This window comes from Crocodylus siamensis, chromosome 11 (genome assembly GCF_052110815.1).
Source record: "Crocodylus siamensis isolate JL-2025a chromosome 11, ASM5211081v1, whole genome shotgun sequence".
NCBI lineage: Eukaryota > Metazoa > Chordata > Crocodylia > Crocodylidae > Crocodylus > Crocodylus siamensis.
Window position 1 is genome coordinate 28,679,469 of NC_143405.1, and position 24,598 is coordinate 28,704,066.

At 43.3% G+C, this 24,598-nt stretch overlaps 1 protein-coding gene across 1 annotated transcript in view; it reads left to right on the plus strand.

Annotated features, from left to right (window-relative positions):
• Positions 1-24,598, plus strand: part of STAB1 (stabilin 1) — a 217,488-nt gene that overhangs the window by 15,246 nt on the left and 177,644 nt on the right. Inside the window, exons 4-13 of the mRNA XM_090022768.1 lie at positions 795-880; positions 2,899-2,968; positions 4,410-4,505; positions 5,739-5,855; positions 8,111-8,307; positions 8,487-8,617; positions 12,940-13,067; positions 14,088-14,179; positions 16,349-16,471; positions 23,481-23,627. Coding sequence (XP_089878894.1) covers positions 795-880; positions 2,899-2,968; positions 4,410-4,505; positions 5,739-5,855; positions 8,111-8,307; positions 8,487-8,617; positions 12,940-13,067; positions 14,088-14,179; positions 16,349-16,471; positions 23,481-23,627 — 1,187 coding nt within the window. The remainder of the gene's footprint in view (positions 1-794; positions 881-2,898; positions 2,969-4,409; positions 4,506-5,738; positions 5,856-8,110; positions 8,308-8,486; positions 8,618-12,939; positions 13,068-14,087; positions 14,180-16,348; positions 16,472-23,480; positions 23,628-24,598) is intronic.

Sequence of the window (24,598 nt, forward strand, 5' to 3'; positions counted from 1 at the left end):
ACACTGAGGGCATGTCTACACGGGACGCTAGGTTGCTGTAGCGACGTGCTATGATGATGTGGCCATGGGTGTCTAAGTGTGACCAGCAGCTACTTCACCGTAGCGGCGTGCTCCCTGAAGTAGCCGCTAAAAATAACTGTGTGCCACATGTATAATGCAGTATGGGTGGTTACTTTTGCTGTTACATTCAGCAGTACATGCCTTGCAATAAAAACGTCACCATAGGGCAACCCTGAGAGCTTGTTTTTCAAAGTGCCGTTGACGTGCAGTTCTTTGAAGTCAAGAGGGTACTGCAGGTCCTCTGACAAGTATATCTTCCACGATCTCAAACACCACAAATGAGTGACTTCTGAATATCTGTCTGAAAACTCTAAGAATTTTTCTTGGTATTAACAGGGTCAAAAATAATGGCCAGATCCTGCAAAGAGTTTGAATGTCCTCGGTCCCCATTGAGCTAAGTTAATTACAACTATCTAGAATGTATGTGTTTGTTTATTTTTACCATTAGCTGTTTGGGTTGATTTTTTTTTTATATTATAATACAAAATTTGAGGCTATTTATGATCTAGCAGAGTACTTCTCTGCTTATACACAATGCCAAATCCAACACTGATGGAACTCCATGGCTGGGCCTGTATAGGTTTTTTTTTAGATAAGGAGGCAGAGACGTCATTGTTTCTAAGTCCTTTGTTTGCAGTAACAAGGATGAACATGGGGGTAGAGGATTAATAAAGGACAAAGGTGAGGGACAAGTATTGATTTTCTTAATCCAGGCCTGTCCTTTTGTTTGCTAGAATGCCCCGGTGGATCTGAAAATCCTTGCAGTGGCCATGGGACCTGTTTGGATGGTATAACACAGAATGGAACCTGCATCTGTGAGGTCAGTATATGATGTATCATGAAGGTAACATAATTTCACAAAATGGGTGTATATAGATCCAGTTCAGGTGCTAGCAGCAAAGGAGCTAACCCTCAGGCTAGACAGTGCTTTAATATGATGCTTTAATATGAATATAAGGATTTGCAAGGTAGGAGGGCAGAGCCAGCCATAAAGGACTAATTAATCCTCCTGTACACTGCATCCAAGGCACATACTGCTGAAAAGTGAGTTGAATTGGGAGGGCTCATTGAGAAGCAGGGATAGGAGGTATCATGTCAAGGGCAGTAAGCTTTGTTTTGCTTTAGATGAATGAAGCCCAGATGTTTTGCATCCTTAAAGGGACAGGACCTTTTTTACCCATATCTTTCTCTTTGGCAATAATTATACATCATGTGATACACCTAAATAGTTGCAGTTGTTTTAGCCATGACTGGGTTGTCTATATCCGCCATGCTGCTGGGAGAAATTATAAAGCTAATGTAATTTTACCTCCATTTTGTTAAGGGAAAATCTGAAGTTGTAAACAGTATTAAGTCCTGCAGTCCCAAAAGGTGTATTTTTCTTTCTCTCCTTTTTCTCTTACGATGTGATCCAGGTCTTCTGCTCTTTGTCAATGAAGTGATCATTATATATCACATGACTTCACTGATGCAGATTCCATTCCCTGTCATACCATCCAAAAATTGTCCCATGACCACTGCAAGGATTTTCAGATCCACTAGGGCATTCTAGCAAACAAAAGGTCAAGCAGTCTGGATTAGCAACATCCAGAGTTGTGTCCACACCTTTGTCCTGTATCTACCCTCCATCCTCATGCATGGTGCTTGTTACCTCCCATTAGAAGGATGATCTTTACCTGCAAGGGTCTGTGTGCTAGTTTATTTTGAGGCCACAGAGAATGTGTTTGTGTAATGTGGCTGTTCTGTTAGGACTACCAAGTTTTTTTTAGAAATGAAGTGCAATGGATCAAGAGGAGTGTATCCTGCATAGTATGCTCTAGGGATCAGGATTGGTTGGTTGCTCCACCCATTTTGATTATCTTGGTTATGGCGTTCAAGGAGAAAAGGACTGTTTTTCTTCCTCAGACTTTCCATCTATCCCAGACTTTCCACCTATCCACCCTCATGCCAGCATGCTGTCCCTCATATGTATCCTCCACAACTCAAAAGGTGCAAAAGCCTTGATCCGATATAGCAGGGGGCTCTTATCATTTCAGGCCAGCACTATCCTTTACTACAAGCTTTGTAGGAACAGGATACAAGACTGTAAATTGTCATATAGCAGCTCTCCTCAGAGAAGGGACAAATTAACACACAACATCAGAGCCATGTGAAGTGCTTGCTTCTGCTTCAGAAATGAAACCTGCAGTTGCTTAGCTATCTCTACCCATACCTTATGTAACCAACTGGCTCCCAAAACATAAGCAGTCTAATATATTAATAAAAAAAATCACCCATACACAGTGAGGATCATAGAGTCTGCTCACCCTTTACTTAGTGTTCAAGCCTATAATCTAGAGAAAAGATGACAACAAATTGCATCTCTTCCTTTTCCAAGGATCTAAAGAATACCAGACAAAAACTCAAACTGGGTTTATTTTTATCAGTACAGCTAAGACTAAAAAGATATTGGACCAAACTTTATTTAAGGTCTGATCCAAAAACCCGGTTGAGTCAATAGAGTTAACCCATTGGCTTTAACAAACTTTGAAGCAGGCCTTCAAGACAGAAATTAAGCTTCTAGTCATGATAAGACATTTTGTTCAGGATTTGCCACGATTGTTCGCTGTTTGCTCATTAGTGCAATCATGCATGGTTTTTATCTGTTAAATAAATTGTTCTCTCCATCACATGGGCAAATCATAGGGCACTAGAAAGATCAGTTTTTAAGTTGTGTCATTTAAATTGAAAACAGATAATAAAGAGGAGGTGAAGAGAAAAATCAATTATTAGTTAGCAGCTTGAACTGAGTGATAATGTAAGAAAATAACATTTGACTAATTGTTTTGGTCCATTTAGGAAAGATATAGTGGCTTTGCCTGTCAAAATTGTCGGGATGAGACTGTGTTTGGCCCTGACTGTCAATCAGGTAGGGATGATGAACAATCTGACTAACCTGCAAAGAAAAATCATGATGTAGAGCAAAGTGAATGCAGTGGAAGGGTTAGTATATAAAGCCTGATCAAGTGTGGAAGCAGGTACTGCCACCAGATAGTGAGTGTGTCTACACATGTATTAGATCCAGGAGCAATTTACTCATGAGTAAACTACTTGTGACTAAATGCTCCCGGGCAGGCATCTACATGTGCAGGGATGTGGGAACAGATTTGCCGCTAATGAAAGCAAACTGAAGGGGGACAGGGTGCCCAGCCCCCACCAGTAGGGAGCTCCTAATGCCAGCCCTGTGGTCGTAGGGCCAGTGCTGGGTCAGAGCTAGAAGATCCTTATCTCCCAGTTCCAGCTTCGTGACTGCAGGACCGGTGATGGGGTGGCTATAGGAGATCTTTATCTCCCAGTGCCAGCTCCATGCACTAGCCTGCAGAGCAAGTCCTGGCAGATAAGGATCTCCCACCCTCCACTCCCTGATTGTGATCTCAGAGCAGGGGGCTTGGAGCTCCCTGCTGCCAGGGCAGGGAGATATAGTCCCCACTCAGGCCCCGGTTGCAGCGCCCACCCCAACAGCAGGCAGCTCCCGAGGACAGGGAGCTATCTCCTGCCCCCTGGTGACTAGCTGACTGGGAGCAAATGTACTCCCAATCAGGCTTCTACATGAGTGCTACTGCGTAGTAACTCATTGCAAGGAAATTGAAATTTGCTACTTGCATTTGGAAGTAGCAAATTTACTTGTGATTAGTGAAGTTTTCTGCATAGTAAGTGTGTGCACATGTAGACACACATGCTTGCTGCACAGTAAACTGTGCTACTGCACAGTAAAGGATCGTGTAGATGCACCCAGTTATAACTGCCTCTAATATTTTTCAAACCTCTTTATGGATCATTAGGCTGGTTTGGTACATTTGCCAAATACTGAGACTTTAACCCAATGAGATCTGAAATGTGGGAATTGTATTAAATTAATTAAATCCCACACGTAGGCACAGTGGCTTTATAAATGCTGTTTTTGCTTATCTACTTCCAACCTCTGAAAAGGTGGCTTTGTGCATCTGTGAAGATGCATACATATGAAAGTCAGGCCTGTAGGATCGATGAATTTAATTGTGCTGAACGTAGGTTCACCAATATGACATACAGTTACATGCCCAATGTTCCCATATTGAACAAACAAAAAATCATTACAGTCTTTTGCTTAGCAATGATCAGTTTTTCCCAACTGTGATCTCAAAGAAAGCAATTTTAAAATCCTATAATCCCATCATTCAATGCCCTTTATATCTATATTCCAGAACCTTCGGAGGTTTTGGAAAAAAAGGAAATTATATTCCTACTGCTGTATCTAGCAGATACATCTCAAGAGCCCAGTCTGTTCCAAACAACTCCTAATGCTATACTTATGTGGGTTTCTCTTGCAGTGTGTGATTGTCAGCATGGTGTCTGCAACCATGGTATCACTGGTAATGGAAGCTGTACCTGCTACGGAGGATACACTGGTCCCAAGTGTCATCAAGGTATATGTTGACAGTTACAATCCAATTATGAAAAAGACTTGTTATTTATAGCTCAAAAGGAAGAGGGGATGGAAATCTACAACAAGGATAGTTTTGTGATATAGGAATTGGACTAGGACATGGGAGAGCTAGGATTCATTCCCCCACTCTACAACAGGTTTTTTCTGTGGTCCTGTGCAAGTCACACAAACTTTCTATGCCTTATTTCCCCCCTCTGTAAATTGGCTCAATACTATATTTACTTGAATCGAAGATGAGGTTTCCCTGAAATCAGCATGGGGAGAAAAACCCCTCATCTTAGATTTGTATACAAAGAAAGGGTGGGAGGGGGCAGGTGGCTGCTGCAGCTCTGACTCTGGCCCTGAGCCCAGGTCGGGGCCAGAGTCAGACCCACAGCAGCCAACCTGCCCCCTCCACTTGCCCTCTGACGATTCTGTGCCCCCCTCTGCTGCCTCCTCCCCACTCTTACTGTCAGATGCAGCTCAGCTGGTGCTAGAGTCCTTCCCAGGCATGAGCATGTCATCTGCCTGGCGAACCAACAGTGCCAACACTTCTGCATGGTCAGCAGGGGCTGTGCATCCTCCTGCTTTGCTGCCAGAGGAAACAGTGACTGGGGAGCGGAGGAGCGAAAGAGGCAGAGACTGAGGAGTAGGGAGGGAAGAGACAGAGGCTGTGGGGAGCTGGAGGTGGGAGGTGCAGGTTTAGAAGGGACAGTAAGGTTTCAGGGGGGAGAAGGTGGGGAGTAGAGGGTAAAAAGAGTTTGCCTGATGCCCCCAGTCACTTAACCCCCTAACTCACTGCTTTCCCAGCTGTAATAGTTGTGGGGTGAGGGGGAATGAATTTAAGACAGCCATTCATATACTTAGATTCTATACCTGGACAATTTATAAATTTTCCATATATGGAATCTAATTACTGGGGAATTGTCTTATATTCAGGGTCATCTTGAATTTGAGTAAACATGATGCTTTCTTGTTTTTTGTATAAGTTGTTTGGCTTGTCTATTTAGGCTTTACATTCTTTGGTGTAAAGAATGTTTCTTGCTATCCATGTTTGATATCCTTGTTGCCTAATAGACTGGGTCCCAATGTCACTTTGGGACCTTTGGATATAATAATGATGATGATGATGAAACAATATAAATATATTTTTCACATTTTCATGTAGCAAGTTATATTTTCCTAAGGCATCTAGCATACCTGAGTGAGACCTACCTTTCTTTTGTGATTTCAGAACTACCCCTTTGCAGAGAATTGACTTGTGAACCCAAAAGCCAGTGTGTGGTAAAGGCTGGAGTAGCAATATGTGACTGCAGTCCAGGGTATAGTAAGGTTGGGAGCACGTGCCAAGGTAAAAACCCCATCCTAGTCAGAGATTCAGAAAAATCCCCTGTGCCTAGATTCATGTGGCAAAGAGATAACAATGATGCACCAAACAGTGCTGCACCCCTCTTCCTCCACATGCGGTAAGTCCTTCGCTTGGGCAGAACTGTGTAAAGGGGTGCCCTGCAGTGAATGAGAGTGCTCAGGGAATTCAGAGGAATAACCTCAGCACTTGGCCCCTGCTACCAAGAGTTTATTGTGATTACTTCTTGCACTGGTGTGGTGTGGGAGTGTAATGCTGAGACAGGATTGTTAAAGGTTAGTCAGTTCCATATAAATGATCATATAATAAAGAGATGATCGATTAAAGTTTTACCTCATTATGATCTCTCAGTTTATGGTAACCTGGAACATAAAAGTACCTGTCTCTTAGGGTCCATACTAGACCAGTGTGTCAAAATGATGCTTGGTTGTTGTGCTTGGAGAGGTGTTAGTTTCAGATGATGGGATTTTAACAGCAAAATTGGAATTTTAACAGCAACTACTTTTTACCACGTCGGTGTTACATTTCAGAAATGGATAGCAGCTGATGAAGTAGATTGCTACCTATGAAAGATCATGCTTTTCTGAACTAGTTAGGGCAGGGGGGGCACCTTAGGCTAAGTACAGACATTCAAAAAGCCCCTGGCAGAATTGCTCTGTTGCACTTTACTTGCAGTGCTTTCAGTTAGAGTGGGTATGAACCAAAGAGACATTTGCCATTCAGTGGGGAGGGCTAAGTGTCTGCCTGCTCTGGCCAAGACCAGCAGGTGGAGAGTGCTCCTATATGCCTCCCAGGAGGCTGCCCCACCCCAGCAGCTTACTGTTTGGGATCTCACATGGGGCTGGGCCACATCTGCATGGCAGCAGGCTCCCTTTCCCTTCCCTTGCCCCAGCTGCATGACAAATATAGCCAGGAGTTGCACTGCAGGGCTGCCTGGCTGGCTCTTCACTGTGCCAAGAAAAGAGGCTGGGAGGGGAAGGGAGCCCCCGTGCCACACCCTGCTCCCAGACCCCAGCCAGAAAGCTGTGGGGGAGGCCCCTAGCCGCACGCGGGGCTCCCTTCCCCACCAACCTCAGTTCCAAACGGTGAAAAGCTGTCTGAGCAGCCCCTGGCTGCAGCTGTCATGAGGCTAGTGTGGGGGGAAAGGGACCCCCCTTCTTGGAGGGCAGACCCCCACAGCTTGCTGGCTAGGGTCTGGGGTGGGCAGGCCAGGTCTGTGTGGTAGACCTGGAGGGCTCTCTTCCCTCAGCCTCCCAACAATGGCAAGCTGCCTGGCCAGCTTTTCACTGTGCTAGGAACTAGGGCCTGTGGGGAAAGGGAGCCCCCCATGCTGTGCGGGCTTCCCTCCCAGTTTGCTGGCTGGCCTCTTAGGAGAGGGCCAGCCCAGGTCCATGGGGCTGAGGAGCTTTTTCTTCCCCCCACCCCCAGTTTCTGGCTTAGCAAATTCTGGCTACAGCAGTCAAAAGGTAGGGAGGGGGAGGGGACAACACTCCTACTAACGAGCTTTAGTTTAAGTGCCTCTGCCACTGTTTTGAAGCCTGGGGACTCTAATATGCAAGATACTGCGGAGCTTTAATTAGAGTGGCTCTCGGAGCCACTCTAATTAAAGTGCCCCCCTCCTGCCCCTGGAGCATTTGTAAAAGTGCCATTAGAGTGGGATCCACTATTTTTAAAGTGGTTTAAGTACCATGAACATCTCCTCTGTTATGGCTTTAGAGCACTTCCTGCACACTTAACATGTTTTAAGTGTAACATCTGTACCTAGCCTCAGAGATTACCTTCTACCATAAATGGATAGTGTGATTTCTCTTACTCAAACTAAATTTTAATTTTATTAATTGCATTTTCCAATAATGAAAAGTACTACCATAGTAATTTATGTTTATATCTCAAGGGGCATGATTTCCAATATCAAGTTTCAAGTGACCTTAAGTAGATAATGAAACAAAAATTTAGTTTCAGATCCTCCTCAAAAAGAAGTGAAAGTTCAGAAGCAGATCCAAATTTATTTCTGGTCCCTCTCTCTTTAATTTTTATAGTTTTAATATGAAATGACTGTAAGTCTCATTTATCCAAATCCATCTTCAGAAATAATCTCCTTTGTTTGAAATTAGTATATTTTTTTCTTTATACTTGAATAAATTTTGCATCCTCCATCCATTTTGGATTAATCAGTTTCTACTGTATGACTTTATATGTTGGTTTGAAATCTGTGCCTTCTCTCTTCCTTTCACATACAGTTCAAGATCCTTGTGCTTCATCACCATGTTCCCCATTAGCCAACTGTAAAGTTCTTGGACCTTTAAAGTATGAGTGCACCTGCAAAGATGGTTATCAAGGAGATGGGGAAATATGTCAACCAATCAATCCCTGCATTAATAATAATGGAGGCTGCCCTGAAACATCTACACTCTGTATTTATCAAGGTCCAGGGAGGGTAAGATGAAGAATTGTGTGATGCACTTGTATATGCCAGCAGAAATCAGAAAAATAATTGTATAAATTGCATCGAACAAAGGTGTTATGCTTGGAAAATCTAAGTTAGACTAATCTGTACTTGGATAAAAGCTGTTATATCAATGCAAGATTATAACCATCTGACTTTTCTTTCCTTAGTCGTCTTGCGTGTGTAAACCTGGAATGAGCAGCCTAACTCCTTCAGCAGGCTGCTTCTTTATTAGTGAGTGTCAGCGGTTTTACTGTGACATGACTTCACAATGCAAAATTAGTCCAAATGGGAGTCCTAGGTGAGTTGATCTAACAATCTCTGTTAAGATGTATCATTCTGTAGATCAAATGCTGTTTTGTTTTAATGAGCAGAATAATACTGGGAAATCAGAGATGGGTAGAAGTATTGGTTTAAATCAAGGTTTGAGAAGAGCAAAAATAAGAACCTACTGAAACCAGTCAGAGATGTATGTAAGTCATTGCTAGCAACAACCTGGTACATAAGCTGCTTGCAGAAGTTAAAAAAAAAAATCAAAAAATGGCATTTACACTCAGTGCACTCCTGCACCGAACCCAGCACAGGCCCAGAAGAGGTATTGCATTAGTTAGACCTGGCTCTCCCAACATCTGTATAGATTGAGTGCTTTAGTGGGGCTTTTTTGACACTTTATTGACTCAACTTTAGGAAAAAAGTGCCAAAAAGCCCTGCTGAAGCGCCCAATCTATACAGACACTGTGGGGATGGATCAAACTACAGTGCTGCTGCTTCTGGTAAAATGTGGGTTTGGGGTTTTTTTAATGTCTGCAAGTAGCCATAGGCCATGAAAGGGATTTGAAACCAGGCTATGCAACACTCCAGCCCAGTCCTCTTATCACTTAACAAAAGCAGTATCTTTCAGTATCTGTAGCAGTAGTAGGCTGTTACCTTATAGTGATCCAGACATTAAATGGGGACACAATGCACACAGAAGGAGTCTCAGACAGAACCTGCAATTTGTATTTGAGGAAAGAATCTTCCGCATTCTTCACAGGAAGAGAACAAATGAGGATTTCATTATCCTGCTCTCAGCACAGTGGACAAACACTCTTAAGTTGGCCTTTAAATGATTCCTAGGGAAGAAATAAGTACTCTCAATATAGTACTCTTCTGAGCAACCACTTAGGACTCATTCACCCCTCATTTTCAGATAGAGCTGTGCTAGAGAAGGGGCAGATTGCCTGGGCCACAATGTCTGACCTAATGGTCTCCTGGGCACTGGAGAAGGCACAGCCAGTGGCGACACATAGCGGGTACATAAGGGTGCATGTGCACCCCCTGAGAGCACTGGTGCACCCCCTCACAACCATCATTCCCCACTTAGGCAGCAGGTGGTGGGGGCAGGTAGGAGTGCTGGTGCCCCCCGGAGTGTGCTGGCCGGGGAGTGGTGGTGCCAGGCAGGTGTGTCTCTGGCCGTGTTCACTCTTAGAGTCAGCTTAGAAGTAATGCTGCTTCCGGTTTGGTGTGCACTGGTGTGATCAGCTGCAGGGGAATGCGCACCCCCCGGTCACTGACTGGCTGCCTGGGGGAAAAGTCCCCCCCCCCCCCCAACCTCAGGAGGCACCAGTCGCCCATGGGCACAGCAAAGGAAAATGCTTGTGCAAAACATCATAGTGTGCAGTAATGTGATGTAGTCTCTGTAAGAAGTAGTCATGGCTTTTTGGGGGGCAGGAAAGGGAAGATATGGTTCCATTTCTCATATCACTAGCACTGCTGGCAACATTAGGAGACTCCTCCTGCTAGTATTACCTAGGCCACAACAGAGAAATTATGGCTAGATGTAATTATGGTACATATACTTGGTGAAAGAGGTTCTCCTTTCTCACTTGGCTGCTCTAGAACATACTATAGGAACAAGAAAATTAGGGTTGAAAGGGACCTACAGAGGTCATCTAGTCCAACCCCCTACTCAAAACAGGATCGTCCCCAACTAGGTCAAACCAGTCAAGGCTTTGATTACCTGGGTCTGAAAAGCTGCTAAGGATGGAGATTCTACAAGTTATTTTCATAGCCTCTTCCAGGGCTTTACTACCCTCCTAGTGAGAGAGGTTTTCCTAATATCTAACCTAAATTTGTATTGCTACAACTTGTGACTTGCTCCTTGTTCTGTTATATGCCACTACTGAATATAGTCTAGTTCTATTCTCTTGTAACCATCTGCAGGTAGTTGAAGGATGTTATTAAGCCCCCCCTCAGTCTTCTCCTCTCCAGACTAAATAAGTCTACTTCCCTCATCCTCTCCTTGTAAGTCATGTGTCCCAGTGCTCTAACATTTTTGATGCCCTCTGCTGGATTCTCTCCAATTTGTCCACATCCTTTCTGTAGTGGAAAGACCAAAACACAGTACTCCAGATGTTGCTGAGTGCAGCCCTGGCCCAACCCCTACTCCAGGAATAGCTCAGTGCCACCCTGGCCTCAGCCCACAGTGGCAGCCCACTCTCGCCCTATGTGCAGATCCAGGGCACACGCCCTCCCCCCATGCCCTCCTGGGCTGCATGCAGCAGTGGGAGCCATCCCCGCCCTGCACCCCCAGGTGAGCCATTCACAGCTCCATCCTGTGCCCTGCCTCAGCTGTGCAGCACCTGCCCCAGCCCTAGCCCCACTCCCTCACCACAGGGGCCTCAATCTGCACCCCCCATGCCCCTTCCCTCACAACAGACTTACCAGCCAGGCTATGATATATACATTTAATTCATATATTTATTATTCTTTTAATGTTAATTAGTGTAACCTGCCTTATATCACATAATTGGTAACATTAAAAACAAGAAAAAAATATAAAGGGTTATATAAGTTTGAAACTTTGACAGAGAAGGGGTACACTTGTTAAAAAGTTGAAAACCCCTATCTTAATACATTAAACCATGCTCTTTTTGAACTGCTAGACCTGGAATTCCTGTTTGGGATGAGTCAAAGTTTAGGGCTATGGGGCATATCATTAGTTTCTTAGAGTGGTACTCAATATTGGGTTGCACTATAACCTCAAGTGTTTAAATTTTTTAATAATTACTACTGAATTATTATTTAGCTAGATGTATTGTTCTTCATGCAGGTACTTGTGTGCTTCCCTGCAGGCAGAGAATCCCATAGATTATGCTCTAAGACATTATTCTCCCTGCTTCTGTTTTAGCCTCAATTTTTTTCTCTTTAATTTCCAGATGTGACAGTTTGTCCCATTTTTGTCTCAAGGTTAGATTAGCGTAAATGAATTGTACTTGGAAACTGAAGCAAATGCAGAATAAGGCTAGTTGTTTATTACCCAGATTTTCAGCCTGCATTTTATGACAGGTATAAAAATACTTGAGCCCCCTCTACATGGGCACTGACACTGTCGCTACAGTTAGTGTGACTGCACTGATATAGGAGAAGAAGCTATCCTAGTATAGTCAAGCCTTTTCTAGGAGCACCTTATGCTAGAGTTATGTAACTTGCCCTGGCTGCCTATAAATTTTGGGGTGGCATTTGTGATCTGCATAGGGTAAATACTAGCATCGTTGTGACCAGCGTGTGACTTGGAGACCCCTTAATGTAAAAGATGGTACAGTAGAACTTGGATTCTTTGCTGGAGTAGTTTCTCTACCTGCCTGCAAAGATGAGGGCTTGCAAACTAACTGGCATATGTAGCTACAGCAGATAGCCGCATAGGACCACTGAGGTGCTCCAATTGTTTGCTGCAGTTTTTATTTCAAAGTGTGATACTTCTCCAGTCACCTGTACAGGACCATTGCTGTGCTTCAGCTGAGTGGAGAAGCAGTGGCCTTTGAAGTAAAAGCTGTAGCAACCTGCTGTTCCACTCATTCTTGATTAGATCACCCACTGCAAAGTAAACCATCTGTTTACACAAAAATCTGGGTTCTACTGTACCACCAGAGCTTTATCTTTTGGAGCGGATGGACTTATTTTGACTGGTCTCTTCAGTCTTTCAGATTCACGTTACTCTGTTTCTCTCCATGATGGGCATGTTTACAAGAGATGTTTGCTGCGGAGTTGACTAATTAGCTCTGCAGTAAACATCTCAGCATCTATACATGCAGCCCTATTAGGCTGCAGGAAACTAATACTCTACACTAATAAACTCTTCTGTAAATTCAAATACTTTCCATCTATGGAGTTTTTTCATGCACAGCAGTGCATGTGTAGATGCTGACCCGGCTGGCTGGGGCATGAGTGTACTTCAGTGTGGGGGCTGCCTGCTGGCTAGCCTGTGCTGAAGCCCCCATCCAGCCTGTCCGCAGCACATCGACCAGGGTTGGAGCAGCCCTGGGCTGGCAGGTCAAACCCCCGGACCCCCTGAAACCAAGGCTTCTCTGACCTGCCTCAACATGCTGTGGTCCCAGGTACACATGTAAACATGGCGCCCAGGAGCAATAAACTCTGGTGTGGTACGTGTTGGAGTTTATTGTTTTGTATTAATAATATGCACATGTAGATTCACCCAATATGTATGGATTTGTGCTGCTTAGACAACACCAGTTTAATATGATCAAAATATCTAGACTCAATGAGTGGGTCACATACAGATTATAATACATGATGTTAAAACTATTCTGTAACAATTTTTTTCACTCTTATCCTGGTGTTTAGCTGTGTCTGCAAGGAAGGGGAGATTGGAGATGGGAGAAGCTGCTACAAAAGTCTCATGAGTGAAATCTCTCAGCTGAATACTCGAGGAAGGTTTCTCAGGAAGTTAAACAGTGCAAACAAAATGTTTGGTAACTGACTTATGATTTTATTTGGGGGATGGAGATTAGATGGGAGTAGGCATGCCAGTGGATACTTTAAATAATATATTTACCTCAGATTTTTTTCACAATGTATGACAAGATATTGCAGCCTTGAGCAAGCTACACCTGATATTTAACAAAAGAACAGTGAAGATTATTATGCAAGAGTTATTAGTGTTCATCAAAGGTGACAGTCCTGGTGACTGACATCCTCTCTCCACACAAGAAGCTTAGGCTTGACTATAAGCTTCACCCTTCTCACCAACAACTCACCAACATGCCTTATCTGGCAGGGACTACTTTGTGGATATTTCAGTCATGATGACTCATTTGCAGATTCCCAGCAATCCTACAAATAATGAGGGAGGTTTTAGTGCTATAAATAAATCTACCCACAAGGACTGAACAGAGATCCATCTTCTTTTTTTTATGTGATCAAACAGCCAACATACTAGCTCAGCCTGGATATTTTACTATGAGCTTAATATGCTTCTATGAGCAACAATTTATGTAACCAAGGTGTTGGTAACTTAGATCCTGCTTCAAAGCCCATGGCTATCCATGGAAAAGCTTCCATTGACTCTTGTGGTCTTTATTTCCACTGGATCTTTAAAGAGTTACTTCAGTAAAATCTGACTATATTATTTATCTGTACTAACTATAACATTTTTGTGCAGAGATGACAGTTTGAGTGTGTGCAAATTCAAGCTTACAGTTGAAATTGTTCTACAAGCTTAGGCCTCCATCCAAGGGTTGTAAACATCAAAAGGAAGCCTACAGCTATCTTAGGATAAAACCCTAAAAAGACTACCGTCCATTATCAAGTAATATCTGTGATATTCCTGTGAACTTTCTGATCCATCCAGTCCACATACATATGCTTTAGCTATTCACTCCAGGGTGAAAACTCTAGGGTGAATTATATCCACTAACAAAAGGAATAATAAAAACAATCACTTAAGTTATTGTTTATTTCATATAACTGGTTTTACTTTTATTTTTTAACAGCTTCAGGTTGTTCATTGATATTGACAAAATACGGACCTTTCACAGTCTTTGTGCCAAGTCTTCATTCATTTAATGATAAATTTGACTTCAATGTAAGTTTTGCCACATTCTGGTAACCTTGAATCTTAGAATTTCTTCTTATTTTTGAGGGCTATATTCTTCAAAAAGTAACTGACTTTTCAGAGAGAAACTTTAGAAAGCAAAACATTTAGGAATGATTGCAGATTGCTCTTATATACCATTTAATGTCTGGTTGAGATTAATTTTAAAAAAAGATGCTAAATCCTCAGCATTGTTTTGAAAATCCTAGTCTCTTTCTCTCTTGTTTCCCTTTATTTATAGAAACTTTGTAATATTTTTGTATATGATTTTGAATGTTAGCTCTGGTTGTTTATACTTTAGTGGGTGAGTCTATATGTGCATTAAAGTGCTTTTCCTAATGTGCATTAAATGTAGTACCTCCAATGTGAGGGGTGAAGAAATGCACATTAGACTGCCTTAATGTATACTACCAAATGTGCATGGTTTTTAAGTTACACTTAGTGCATGGTAGCCTATTTTACTGTGCTTTAGCATAATCACACATTTTTTGCATGGCACTTTAATGTGCAGTAAAATAGGCTACTGTGCATTAAAGCACATGTGTAGACTCACCCAGTAAACCCTAATCCACTCCTTCTAAGACTGATACTTCTCAGTACTTTCTAGGGCTTTTACTCTTTAAGGATGGAATTTTCAAAAAGCACTAAGGAGTGATGTACTGCTACTCCCATTCAGACTTTTTCTGTCTTATTCAAAACCACTTTTAAAAATATGAATAAACCCTAACTATTGACATTAACTATTGCTGAGAGACAATGAGGATTTAAGAAATCTAACACAAATCTTAATTTTATAAATACTTAATGTAATAAGCATTAATTTAATAATTGCATTTAATAAGCAATATTTGCATTCAATAAGCAATACTTTAATAATAATTAATTAAATGATGGATTGGCTGACTTCTGGACCAAGATTTCACATCTTGCGTGCATTTCTTAGTATTTATAAGTATTTAGTGATGGGGAATCTGAAGTGGTAACTTGCTCAAAGGAAATTTGCATCAGAGACAGGATGGGAGCTCAGGAGTCATGTGTTCTCAGTTTTGGGTTCTATGGGGACCAAGCAAAACTTCCCAATATCACCATTTAAATAGTTTTAATAAATTGTATTAATTTGTAACAATTTTCACAAAGAGCAACCAAGCTAACCATAAAAAAATTTAAAAGCTTATAAGCCATATCCTCAGGGTGGAAAACTCTGCTAAACATGATCAGAGAGGAGCTACTTAATACAGATTATTTGATTACTTATACAAATTATTTGACTGGTATTTAAATTGCAGACCAAGTCCTCTTCTTGCTTTTGTTACATTTCAGGGCTGGGTTCCTCTGATTACTTGTAAATGAAGAGGAAATGCCTTTAAAAGTACTTCAAAGCTGACTTCTGAGACTGTGATAATATAATTCCTACAAACATAGCTGAACACCACTGTATGATTTAACTCTCCCCCTTCCCCCCGCCAAAAAACCCAACATACACACAAAAAAACAAAGGGCATTTTTACACGTGCTCCAAGAGGGCACTTTAATTAGAGTGGTTCCAAGAGCTGCTGTAATTAGAATGCCCACAGTCTTGTGTATCAGCATCCCTGCACTTCAAAATGGTGGTGGGGGCACTTTAATTAAAACTCATTTGATGAGCTTTAGTTCAAGCATCACTGCTGTCATTTTGAAGTGCAGGGATGCTGATACATGAGACATGGAGGCTGGCTGGAGTGCACTAATTAGCCTGCTGCAGCAGACTCGATTAATCAAATCTGCTCTATTTTTAGCTAGGCCATCCTTGCTATGTGTGTAAGTGTATTTATTTCACATACATGTGTAAAATTTTTGTTTGAAGTAGTAGGCTCAGTGCACAAGCCACGTGGTAGCATCTCTTGGGCTGCATTATATAGGAGATCCAGCTAAGATTACTATTATACTATTATAATGGTAATATCTGACTTTAAAAAAATGGTGACAATACTCTCCTGGGCACTATCAAAGATTTCTAATTCAATACAACAGAAAAAAAAGCCGTAGCTTTTTTATCAGAAATGATCAAGCTCACATGTAAAGTATTTCTTTCTGTGTGCTAGATAGGAGACATTTAACTAATATTTTTTAAAACATCTTTGTAAACTTATCATTTCTTTCTTTCTTTTTAATGGCATGAAGGATACCATTGCAGAAAATTTATGCAAGATGCACATAATTCCTGGTCAGCATTTGTTGGAAGATATGATCAAAACCAAAACAATGTGGACATTGTCTGGGCATCAACTGACATTTAATGACCAGGTAAAGACTTTATAGTATTATACTACGTACTGGATTGCTGCTTCACATGGTACTAGACCAAATGTTAAAGCTGTACTGCTGACCTACCTTCATACCAGGAAACCTCTCTCTTGAATCAACAAAGTCAGGCCTATCCAAATTCAGCAGGCCCAGGGGCCACATGCAACACCAGTGTGAAACCCCTTAGCTGTACACTACATGTGTCACATGCTGCCCCACCATATGGGTTCCACAGGTACCTCCCATGCCCCTCTTCCCCCCTGCCCCAGCAGCACTGGCAGTATATGGCTCCCTAGCCCCTGGCAGCACCAGCAGCATGCAGGTCTCCACAGCCCCCTGTCCCCCCAGGCAGTTCCCACTCCCCCCAGGTTGTGGCATGTGGTGCATGTCCCCTCAGGCCCTCCCCTGCTGTGCGGTAGTGGGAAAGGCAGGTACTGGGGTATGTGGGCTGTGGCTCACCAGTTGAACAGCATTGTTCTGATTTATAACAAGTAACTTTATATTTCCATATTATAATAATTAAATCATAGATGTAGAAAACCTGCAAACTCATCTAGCCTGTTTACTTGTCAATGAAAAATTGATCATTCCCTGCTTGCAGTTTATTCTGCTGTACTATATCCATCTAACTTTTCAAATAATGGCACTTTGCAAGACCAATATTCAAAATAAATTCTTTTCTTAGAATTCTCTGCTTTGTCCCTTTTGTGTCTAGATTAATTCAACATACTCTTACTGCTTTCTTGTCTCTTAAACACTCCAGTCTTATATATGAAGATCATATTTTGTCAATTGTGGCAAAGTGGGAACTCCCCGACCAGCTACAGTGCTGGTCTCCCACCTGTCTGGGCATGCCATCTGCCTTCTCTCCTGCCATGCCTTGTTGTTAAATAATTATGGTCTTACTTAGGCAGGAGGGTGCCCTTTGAATGCCCTGTTCTCTTGGGCCTTTGTATGCAGTTCCAACCACCCCTATACTGCATCCCAAGCCTCACAGATGACATACTGTTCAATTGCTGGCTCAAGGCTGGGCCCAACTAGACATACAGTTGTGTCTCTTTCTCACTGCCATGTTACAGGCCAATTCATACCACCCCTCTCTCATCAGGGCCTCTAACACTCCACCAGCTCTCACCCAGCCTCTTGCATACCGCCCCCTTGGGCCACACTCCCTCCCTACTTTGTGAGATCCTCAGGTTTAGCTTTCCATTCTTCAGTCAGCCTGGGTGCAGTCTCACAGGCGTCTCCCACTACCCCACTGTGTGTTGACTGAGCAATTGCTCAATTGTAGGCCTAGTTTAGCCATGACCCCACACCAGAACATAATGCCCCTTCCTCAGGCCCCTAATCATGCCCCTCACTCTCAGGGCCTCTCCTCAGCCTCCGGACCACCTTTGGCCTCAAGCACCCAAAGCCTTTTACTGGGACCTTACAGACCCTGCTCTTGGGGCTTCATCTCACTTGACCTTCTTGCTCTTGGGGCCCCATCCCCCACTCTCCAGGCCTTACGCCCCAACAGGCTCAGGTGCTTGGGTTAAGGTGCCCCTCCTCACCTTTCACTGGGGAGGTAACTGGCCTGGCATTTCCGGGGGGCTCCCACACCACTAGGAGCCCCACCAAGCCACCCTTCCCCAGCAGAGTACAGTTTCGAGTCATGCCCAAGACCAAGAGGTCTCCTCCTTCCCCAATTCCCCTTGCTGTGGCACTCAGATCCAGCTTCAGCTCTTCCTCTGGCACTGGAAGGCTCAGCATGGGAAGTGAAATGGGGGTGGAGGAGACTGTCATGCTGGTACTTGTGGTCATGGTGGTGGTGGTGGCAGCGGGGGTTATGGCTGGTGCTCTTGGAGGGGATGCAGACTCAGGTACAGGCAGTGGCACTGGCACTGCTCCCCTCTCCTTGCTGCTTCTGTAAGTCTCATCCCTGCTAGCTGGAGGAAAGAGGCTGTTTCTCAGTTTGAGGGGGGGAACTTACACATCTCCCTCTACCCCCTCTTCTGCCACTCCCTGAAGGCTTGCCATCTGCCTTTCCACAACACTTCATGGTGTGCTCCATAGTGTCTTGTTTTTTATAAAAATATATACATGTAGCTGCGTTCCTATCTAAAAAACCTCTCCCTCACCTTTGAGTTGTTGCAGGAGCAGCCGCTCCACCAGGAGATGTTCCTTCCATGGCATCAGACAGCAAACTGCACTCCTACCCTTTTTTTCCTTAGTTGTCCCACCAAAAAAAAATAATTATCAGTTGTATCTTTCAAACTTTAGCCCTACACAGTGGGGGCTATTAGTTAACTAGCGGGGCCTTAAGGCCCACGATCTCTGAAAGATACAAATAGACAGGCAGCAAACTGCTAGCTCCAGCTTTGCTGGCCTGAATCTTAAAGCAGCCGCTCATCAGAGCTGGGGCCGCAGCTGCCAGCTGCTTATCCCAGCTCCTATAATGGCAAACACCATATGGTATTGGTTATCTAATAATCTTAATTATTAAAACAAAATTGAATATTAATCAAACAAATTTGTTATTAAGTTCTTTAAGTTTGTTGTTGTGCAGCACCCCTCCAACCTTCAAATCGTTTTCTTTGCTTTCCTCAGAAGTCCTTCAGTCTCTATTGTATTGAGATGCCTAGGAGTAAGTACTTTATTTAAAGTAAGTTCTCACTAGTGCTGCAAACAGTAGAGGGAGACTAGAACATATCTGTTTCCACTGCACTACAGATTTCCAGAGCAAATCTTGACAATATGCCTAAGACAGATTCCGTAGTGTCTCTCAAAAGGTACCATACTGAAGACTCATATTAGAAAAGGTTTTAAAGCCAACTTTGTGCCTCCCTAACTTGAGGAGTTAAAGCTACCCCTAGCTCCAATCGAAGTGGCCCCAGAGGCTTCTCTAACTAACAGTTGCCTATGAGTTGTACAATCTAGAACTGTCCTGACTACTCCTCTCCTGTCTTTATATAAGCCTCTTCATAGGGTCTGCAAGAAAGGCAATGTAGGACCTCAAGCCCCAGCTGCTATTTTCTATGGAGTAACTCCCATTGCCTTTATCAGCATTTGTACACTGCTGGCAAGGCACATGAGGCAGAAGGAAGAGCCCCCTAGCCATAATAGTGAATGACTTTATCGTATGTATACTTAATAGAACCCATCAACAACATAGACTGTGTGTGTCTGTGCTAGTAAAGGCAGAAAGTCTCCTTTCCCGAGTGCCCTGTGGATCAGTATCTAATATAAGTCTGAAGCCTCTGGGGCCACTTTGATTGGAGCTAGGGGTTGCTTCGACTCCAAATACACCCTCAAGTCAGGGAGGCACAAAGTTGGCGTTAAAACCTTTTCTAATATGAGTCTTGGTGTGGTGCCAGAGGACTGGAAGAGGGCCAATGTGGTTCCTATCTTCCAAAAAGGGAGGACAGAGGACCCAGGAAACTATAGGCCAGTTAGTCTTACTTTGATCCTGGGTAAGCTTTTTGAGAGAATTATCCTGGCACATGTCCATGAGGGGCCAGCAGGGGAGATTATGCTTAGGGGCAACCAACATGGGTTCATTCGAGGCAGGTCCTGTCAGACCAACCTAGTGGCCTTCTACGACCAGGTCACCAAATCCTTAGATGCAGGGGTAGCAGTGGACGTAGTCTTTCTGGACTTTTGGAAGGCCTTTGACACTGTCTCTCACCCCGTTCTCATTAAAAAACTGGGGGACTGTGGTGTCGACACCCACACAGTCAAATGGGTCGCCAACTGGCTGGAGGGCTGCACCCAGAGGGTGGAAGTGGACGGGTCATTTTCGACCTGGAGGGATGTGGGCAGCGGGGTTCCACAGGGCTCGGTCCTCGGGCCCGCACTGTTCAACATCTTCATCAGTAACTTGGACAAGGGGGTAAAAAGCACCCTGTTCAAATCTGCTGATGACACTAAGATGTAGGGGGAAGCGGGCACGCTAGAAGGGAGGAATAGGCTGCAGTCGGACCTAGACAGATTACAAGGGGTGGGCAGATGAGAATAGGATGGGATTCAACACTGACAAGTGCAAGGTGCTGCACCTCGGGAGGAAGAACCAGCACCATACCTACAGGCTGGAGAACTCCCTTCTTGTCAGTGCAGAGGCAGAAAAAGATCTTGGAGTCATCATTGATGAACATGGGCCGGCAGTGTGGGGATGCAGTCAGAAAGGCCAACCGCACCATGTCATGCATCCACAGATGCATCACAAGCAGAGCCAAGGAGGTGATCCTCCCCCTCGGTGCGACACTGGTCACGCTGCAGCTGGAGTACTGCGTCCAGTTCTGGGCACTGTGCTTCAAGAGGGATGTGGACAACATGGAGAGGGTCCAGAGGAGGGCCACTTGCATGATCAGGGGACAGCAGGGCAGGCCCTATGAGGAGAGGCTACGGGACCTGAACCTGTTCAGCCTCCACAAGAGAAGGCTGAGGGGGGATCTTGTGGCCTGTTATAAACTAGTCAGGGGGACCAGCAGGCATTGGGGGAGTCCCTGTTCCCCCGAGCACTACCAAGAGTGACTAGAAAAAACGGTGACAAGCTGGCAGAGGTTACCTTCAGATTAGACATCAGGAGGCGCTACTTCACGGTCAGGGCGGCTAGGGTCTGTAACCAACTTCCAAGAGAAGTGATGCAGGCTTCTACCCTGGGGTCTTTTAAGAGGAGGTTAGATAAACACCTTGCTGGGGTTGTTTGACCCCAGTACTCTTTCCTGTCATGGCAGGGGGTCGGACTTGATGATCTGCTCAGGTCCCTTCCGACCCTACTAACTATAAAACTATGAAACTTTTGCTCTTCCAGTGTTTATCCCCCAACCCCTTATTTTGTCAGTCATAGTTCACCAGTTTTAATAATCCTGCTTTGGGATATATATATATTTTTTGGCTTATGTTTCCTGTTATCCATTGTCCTCTCTTCATTCTGTACTGTTGCCTTATATGAACCATGACAGCTGGCCAAGGAACATCAGTGTTTCCCCTCAGAGTTTCCCATTCTTAGTCTTGAGTTCCCACTTGTGATACTGGCCCTCTGCATTTATCAGAATGACAAAGCAGTATTAGGGGTAGTAAAATTTGAGCTGTGCTTTTCAATGATATATTTTTTGTTTACTCAGGAGTCTTTTAATCTGGGAAGTCTGCCCTTCACCTTTCTTAGCTGTATCAGAGTTTGTAGTGATGTGAACTGGTGTTCAGAGCTGGGAGGAATTATTAAAAACTCAAACAAAAATTAAAAGCACAGCAGATTTGAGCTATGCCTGTTTGGTTTTAGATTTCACATTTATGAATAATTTTGGAATATTAAGTTTCATCTTATTTATTTTAACTATTTATTACTTTATTTACCTCATCTGCCCCCACTTCCCACCCCCAAAAGGCTCTGAGCACTTAAACAAATAAATTATTAAAACAGATTAAATATTAAAATAAGTACCAGTAATAAAACAACTCCACAAATAGTACAACAAAACTTAACCTTATCTGCTAAATGCCTGCGCAAATAAAGTCTTCCAGTGATTTTGGTAGACGTCCTTGGGCTCTGACATGCCTCAAAGGGGAGAGAGCCAAGGAGCTTCTACCAAGAAGGACTTCCTGAGTATTTTTACCAAACTAATTTGGTGCACAGATGGGATTTACAAGAGGTTGCTGTCAACTGACCTTAGGGATTGCAAAGAAAACATAAAGGAGGAGATTGTTCATAAGCTGTGGGGTATTCAGTGCAGAAAAATGTACATCAACAGTAGTATTTTTTAATATGAGACCAAATTGTTGGTCATGCTACAACAGCCTTTCCCTGTCATCAGGATCTGATGCAGGTGATAGCTAAATCTTGTACAGCAGGTTTAATCCTAAATTCTGCTTCCTTCAAGCCTACAAAGAAATAAGCAGATACAGGCTAGGAAAAGACATTGTGTTTGTCCTTAGACTAGTTGTGCCTGTTTGTCCCAGAACAGAAATAGTCTGGGATTGACATGTACACATATCACCTTCTAATCAGGGTTTAGAAAGCAATATGTGTACTGCCACTTTTCGGTCAATGATAAAATTATTCAATCCCAGGATAACTGTTCAGCTGTGCTTTACTATGCCTTGGGATAAACTGTTAGTATTTCTTATCCTGCAAACCTTTTTAGGACCCTGGGACAATAGACATGTACATCTGAATAATTGGACTTTGTCCTGGGATGAAATGGTGTATTCCAGGACAACTGTAACATCTGTTTGCAGCCACGGAGTCCCTCCTCGTGTTTGATAGTTCTAGGTGGCACCATGCTGAATTCTGACCTTGTATGATCCAGAGTGAGGCCCAGGCCAGAACTGTGGTTCCAGTTTTGAGCAAGTCTAGTTCTAGATTTGAACTTCATGGCAATTGGTCTCACATCCAAGATGGACTTAACCAGACCCCAGGGTCTAAACATCCCTCAGATAGGAGTAAAATTTGGATCCAGCTATCAGTAGGGACCTATTTAATTCGCTGTTTCATGGATTTCACAGAAACAGTGAAATCCAAGATTGTATGCAAAATCTATGAAATCAACACAAAACTTTAATAAAAATAAAATGCTGGCTTCCCAGTGGGAGCCAGTGGCCCTTGCTGCCAGGAGGGGAAGGCACCGTCTGGTAGGGTGGCACAAACAGCAGCAGGCAAGATGGTGACTATCCCCTTGTCCCTCCTGCCCCTGCCGGGGTCTCTCTTCCAGTCAGCACCAAGGGACAGGGCCTATCTGCCAATCAGCACTGAGGGGTGGGGCCACCACAAAATGACCGTGGAATTAGAACTTTATGTAACAATTAATGCAATGAAAATTGGTAGGTCCTTGCTACCCCCTCCCCCCCTGCCATTTAGATAGACCCCCTAGCTATCAGACCTTGAACCTGCTCATGTATTTACCTTTTCCATAGTAACACCGAATGACCTCATCATATTGGTGTTTTTATGATGGTAGATGTTTTGCAAAGAGATGCTAAGAAAACTTCAATGTATTTTTCATAACCAAATCATCTTGTATCATTATCTCAGAGCTACAGAAATAGCTTCAGGTATCAAGATGTTCCAGGTGAATTGTATACTTTTATCCAATGGAATTTACCAGCTGCCAATGGCATTATGCATATAGTTAACACTTTAAGGAAAAAGCCTACATTTATAAACCTTGGGAACCCACAGGTACATTAATTTTTTTTTACTTCCAGTTGTATGGGATATGATGATATTCTATTTAACAAGTTTAGTTCTAGATTTCAGTCTTCTTAAATCAATGAGGCATAGGTTTTATGTATACTGATATAATATAAGGTCTTCATGTTCAGGTATTCAGATAACAGATGTTATAGATTCTAAGATGGAAAGATAAAAGCATATTAGTTCTGTGTTTCAAGCTGTCATTGCTGCTAGCTTGCAGTTAGCTTCATCTCAGCTCTGGCCCTGAATCCTTTCCTCAGGACATGCATTTACCAGGTGCTTGAATAAAATTCTGGCACCAGACACTGCAGCATCTGGTGCAGGACAAGAGATAAGGCTTTTTTCTTCCTCATACCAAGTGTAGGAAAGCAAGAGCTCTACCAGAACACACCTTTGTGGAAGAATAACCCCATCAGGAGCTGGACTGTAATAATTCTGGTGGTTACTATTACAATCCTACAATATTAGTAATACTTTACTGGAACTGGGCCAAGCAGCAACTTTAGCAAGTGATGCCATCGTTTATATGACAGAGCCCCTGGAGAGAGACTTTTTCCAGCTGAGATGGCAAGACAGAAAGCATTGCTTGCAATTGCTTTTCTATATCCATGCACATTTGGACACTCCCTTTCTCTTGTGATACTAGCAGTGCAATGGAGTCTAACTTTCAGATGGCAAAAGGAGCTTTTACACACACATATGCAGGCCCACACAATCTACAGAACTCTAACAAAGCAAAAATGTCTACCCTGCTGTTTTTACAAGAACTGATGGCACTAGTTTTCCCTGCAGTGTGCATGCAGATCATGATGTCTGAGTACTGGGGTATCTTTTGATGCACAGAGAAAGATTATGTTAAAGCACTGTAAAAAGATTCCTGTGGACATCACTTCACTACCTATATCCAAGAACAAGTGGATTTTCAGATTAGCTGGAAAAAGCATTTGGACTGATTC